This window comes from Mesitornis unicolor, unplaced genomic scaffold (genome assembly GCF_000695765.1).
Source record: "Mesitornis unicolor isolate BGI_N332 unplaced genomic scaffold, ASM69576v1 scaffold5266, whole genome shotgun sequence".
In the NCBI taxonomy this organism is placed as follows: Eukaryota; Metazoa; Chordata; class Aves; order Mesitornithiformes; family Mesitornithidae; genus Mesitornis; species Mesitornis unicolor.
Window position 1 is genome coordinate 1 of NW_010191546.1, and position 5,284 is coordinate 5,284.

General features: G+C 35.9%; 1 protein-coding gene across 1 annotated transcript; it reads right to left on the reverse strand.

The window, feature by feature from the left end:
* Positions 1 to 1,026: 1,026 nt before the first annotated feature.
* Positions 1,027 to 4,222, reverse strand: OTUD6B (OTU domain containing 6B; the record flags this gene model as incomplete). The annotated part of the gene is made up of 3 exons (XM_010186764.1): positions 4,072 to 4,222; positions 2,777 to 2,872; positions 1,027 to 1,339 (listed from the first exon to the last, which is right to left on the reverse strand). Coding segments are annotated over exons 1-3 (550 nt in total), but the record flags the coding sequence as incomplete, so codon positions are not given.
* Positions 4,223 to 5,284: the final 1,062 nt, after the last annotated feature.

Sequence of the window (5,284 nt, forward strand, 5' to 3'; positions counted from 1 at the left end):
GTACATTCAATCCCCTCATCAAGATCATTTAAGAAGAGATTGAACAGGACTGGACAAATCAAGCATTCAAATTTAAAAATTACTACTCTTCAGGCTTCTGAATCCTGAATCCTACTAATAGGTTTTTTATAAAGAACGAACAGATTTTCTGAGGACTGCTCAGACTTGTTTTCCATACACTCCTCTTGTAACAGACTTGAGACACAAGAAAATCACAAGTCCCAGCTGCTCTGCAGATCTTCCTTCAGTCTTCTCTTGGGGCACATTTCTCCTGTGACAATTACCTCAGCCAACATGGGAAAGACGCTTCCTACTTCACAACAGCTCCCAATCACCACATTAAATCCACAGCAATAACTCTTAAATGAAAGTAGCACCAAGTTAAAAAAATTTCTAAGCCATTTGCATGGTGTTCCAGACACACAGTAAGAAATGAATGAACTACATAGTGCTCCAATAAGAAGTTCATAAATTCAATTTAACTACATTTACTGAGCCTACACCATTGCTCTACACTAAATGACTGTTTATAAGAAAGGGCTTCAAAAGACCTGGCATAAACAGTGAAAATAAAGGGCAGAATAAGAAAAAGCATCTATGCAAACTATTATAAAATATTTTTTTTTAAATTTCACTCTTAACTTTTAACAGTTTTCCTATGCAAACTGAAAATATCAATATAAAAGTTGCCAAAAAAGTCATCCCTAACCTGGTAGACAAGCTGTTTATAATAAAACTTAAATCATATCCCAGAATATGATTCTGATTTTTTTTTTAAATGGGTAATGCTTGCTAGATTACTTTAAAAAATAAATAAAAAATAAAGAGAAATTAAAAGAATTCAGGTGTGCCAAGTTTCACAGGGGATCATAATTCTCTGTTCCATAGAACACAGCCGAACCAACAAAGTAACGAAGTTCAAGAAAAAACACCATATTGGGTTATTCCCATTTCAGCTGTAACTCAGATTGAGAATTATAAGAAATAGTTACAACAGTCTTTAAAATCTCTTGCCACATGTCTTACCTCTGCTATACATGTCTCCAGTAGTAGGGTTTGTGAGGAATGGCAGGAAGTCATCAAAGTGACTTTGCATATACTTTGCTGTTTGGTTTCTCAGAGTTGCAACAGTCCAGGAATTTTGGCGATCCTTGAGCTGATCTTCAATAGCTCTGTACATGCAATGGCCATCTGAAGGAATCTGTTTAATCTCCAAGTGTCTTGCTGCCAACAAGGAGGCAAGCTTCTGACTTTCAAGATGTCTAGCACCTGTTAAATTTTCTATCTCAGCTTCAGCTATCCTTTCTTCTCTTTCTTTCTCCAAGGCAGCTTTTTTTTCCTTAAAAACACAAAAATTACATTAAATATTAACATTTATAAGGTACCAGTACAGTTCTTGGCATAGTACTTGCTTCTAACACTTCAAATGTTTTCTCAGCACATTCATATCTCTGAAATGTTCCCCTCACTGTGTACTACCAAATATTAGAGACCTCCTAAACCCATACTTTAGCAAATTTTAAGTGACCGGTATGTCCTAACTGCCTCTGACACATCTGAAATTATGTGACCGGAGAAATATTAATTATATCAACATGCAAAATAACACTTTACAACACCCGTACAAAGGCGATTAATAGTAGTCACTTCTTCAGGATCACCTATTTCACCACACTGGCAAACAACTCAAGTATGGGAATTCTAATTAAACAACATAAAACATTGCTCTTTCATAATAAGTGTGAGACTTACCACTTACACCTATGATTGCATAAAAGAGTTCACATCATGAAACTGAAACTCCCTCAGGCTAGGTACTATACAACATAAAAGACTGCACCTAACCTGAAGGATGGTAAGAGCGCATACAGAGAATACTAGAGGGGACCTAATAATACACAATATAAATTTATAGAATGCTTTGTAAATTTATGCTTAAGTTAACAAGGGAATAACAATCAAGGTAAGCAAGCAAACAAAAAAAAGCAGCAGTATAGAGAATGATGTTTATACTTTCACACTTAAAATTAACCATAATTCAAGACCAGACCTGTTCAGGCAACCACAAAGTAGGAAAACTAGACTACACAGTTTCTAGCTTGTCTAGGCATGGCACAATAAATTAAGAACACGCTTTTATCATGTTTGTTACACAGCAGCTCTCCAGTAGTGATCATGTAATAGGGAATGGACTCTGCTATAAAGCAGTGCTCCTCTGGCCCTGAACCAACATTCACACAGGTACAATGGGAACATTAATCCATTGCAGCTTAACATCTGAAGCTTAACAAGATTTAACTCTAATGGCCTGGACACCAGGTAGTGTTTCATAACAACTCAAAAATTTTCAAGAATTTCAATATTAACATTCTTGAGTTAAATATGTAAAGTTCTACTGCCTGCATATTTTCCACGTGGTATTTTACATTATTTTAATTCAACTACTTTATTTCTTTATTAACATTTTTAGTGAAATTCATTTAAAATCATTTGCTTTACATCATTTATTTTTTCCTGGCTCCCATCTCCTGACCTGTTCTGGTTCCCAGCTCATCACTGAGGGTAAACATGTACAACTATTTACAAAATGCTTACATATATCTAGGTAGCAGCTTTACAGATTTTTCAAAGAACCCAGTAGGTATGGCATCAATACTGAATTAGCCACATAATGTCCCCTGCAAAATTATTTAACTTTGGTTATTACAGTTAAGTGAATATAACTTCAATCAAACATTTGTAAAAATTTTAAAAAAATTTAAGTGTTAAGTCATACCCGCCTCTTCTGTGCTTTTGATATTCTAGGATGCTGAGTTTGTTGTTCCACTCCTTCAAGCTCTAAGTTTGCAACCCCATCAGCTACAGAATCTGTCTAAAAATAAAAAAAAAAAAGTTAAATGTTCTTATTAGTATAAATGATAACTGAGATGTGCATGTCCTGAAACAGTTTTAAGTTCTGTTTCTAGCTAATTTCAGGTATATTTATGAAGCTTAACCACAAAGATCTGTATATAGCACAGAACTTGTCAAAGCCAAAAGTAAAGCATTTCACAGCCCAAATCACTGTTGTGCATTTTATTACTTTTTCTGTAGTGTCAACAAAAAGACAGTGATGAACTGCACATCTCAAATTTAATCTGTGTGTTTTTTCAAAAGCTTCCACACTGAAGCATGAACACTGCTTACTGGCTGAAAGGGAAAGTTTTCCTCACCATACCAGCTGACCGAAGTATCCAAACAGTCATAACTCTCACAACTGAAAACTATTCTTTCCCCACAAGGATTCTCAGCAGATGCTTCTCAATCAAGTCTATTTCCCTAAAAATCATTCAGAAAAGCTTTCACTCTCAATTTCAAACAAAAGTACATTCCGCTTAACTCTTTGTTAGGTCACTAATCGGAAAACACCTAGTCCAGCAAGTGTAAACAAACAAAAACCTGTTTCCTTGACAAGATTTAAACAGTCAAAAGACTCACATTGTTAGGGAGACACTTAAGGAGATGCAAAAGCATAGAGTATTAGCATCATTCATAAGATACCTGTGTTGCATCAATTTAGTAGTTAGCCATCAAAGAGAAAACTAGAAGCATTTCAGTATGCAGCTATGCTGCCAACATGGCAGAACAGCAGCAGTTAAGACAATTCTCATCATCACAGATGTCTTCTCACAAAAAACTCAGTTACATGGTTGACAGAACTGCAAGATGAAACACACTGCATCACTCAAATGCCTATTGAAGGCCAAAAGTACCCTAGTAGTCTCCTTAAGATAATTAGAGTGACAACATAAAAGGAACTTAAAAAAAAATTTGTAAGACAATTGAGCTACTCACATAGCCTTAAGAGCAGAACCAAATACTGCTCAACAGCAAAAAAATCCCACTGTTAAATGCTCCTTCTAGCAATGCCCACCCACAGTAATAGCTGAATCTTTCCAAAGATTAAAAGAGCTACTAACACTGCAAGGAAAAGGAGAAATACTTTAAACTGTTACTTCATTAAAATTTTTTGAAATTAAAGGCCTACACAAATTGTATTTGTACAACTTCTGCTGAAGTTAAGGCACCGACCTTACTCTGCTGAGAGGAAGATTCCTTGAGCTGCTTTAATTCTTCCTTGTGCTTCTGTTCAAGTTCTGCCTCTAGTTTGGCAACTTCATCAGCCAGCTGTTTTCGTCTCTTTTTATCATTCTTGGGAACAGCATTTTTCATGCCTTGAATTTTTGCTGTTACAGAAGTAGCATAATAAAACATTACCTCTAGATATAGGTACTCCACAGTCATTGCCGTAAAGAGAACTGCAAGTCATATATAAAAAAAATTTACAGATATCAACATATCAGTATGTTTTAACTGTTATAGCTATGAGACCACCCATTATGATCATCACATCATCATTATGATCATCACATTTTAAAGCAGCTATATTTTTCTTAAAAGACGCAAACGTTATATCTGAAGAAGAGAAAAAACTTGTGCAAGGTTACTATTATAAATACTTCTGAACTTCATCAACACAGCAGACTTCAGCCTGCTGCCTTAAAAAAAAGATTAATTGGGCATCGAGATCTCAAATACTGTCACAGGAAAGATGGGTAAATTTTTAATCAAGCGAGCAGCAGATTAAAAGTAAAAACAGAGTTTACCTTTCCTTAAAATAAAGTTCCTAAATTAAAATGGGTATTCAAGAAGAAAAAAACCCCACCCTTAACTTCCTTAAATTTCCTAAGTTTTTCCAGGCTCCATTTCTCAAATTATAGAACAGTTTGCTTAGAAAGGATGTCCACAGGTCAGCCAAGTTCAACCTCCTGCTCAAGCTCGGGCTGGATTCAATGCTACATCAGGTTACATTAATTCAGATTGATCTGGAATTTATGTAGATGACTGCATAAAGTCTCCAGGGATGGATACTCTGCAACATTTCCAGGCAGCTTTTTACCAATTCTTATTAGAAAAGTATTTTCCCTTTTTCCTCCCATGAGGATTCTTCTTGTTACCACTTTCAGCCATTGTCTTCAGTCCATTATCTATGCATTACTTTGAAGAGTCTGGCTCCATCCATAACACAGCGGAAACTACAACCAGATTCCCCAGTCTTCTCTTCTTCTCCAGGCTGCACAAGCACAGCTTTCACAGTCTGTGCTCTTCTTACACTAACACTCCCTGCTAGCTCTTGTCACCCTGTCCACTATTCATCACCTGTACATTTTCCTGTCCTTCACCCTTGACTGACACAATTGAGCTGAAGATGATGGCGATGATGATGAAATTTTTCAAGAGGAGG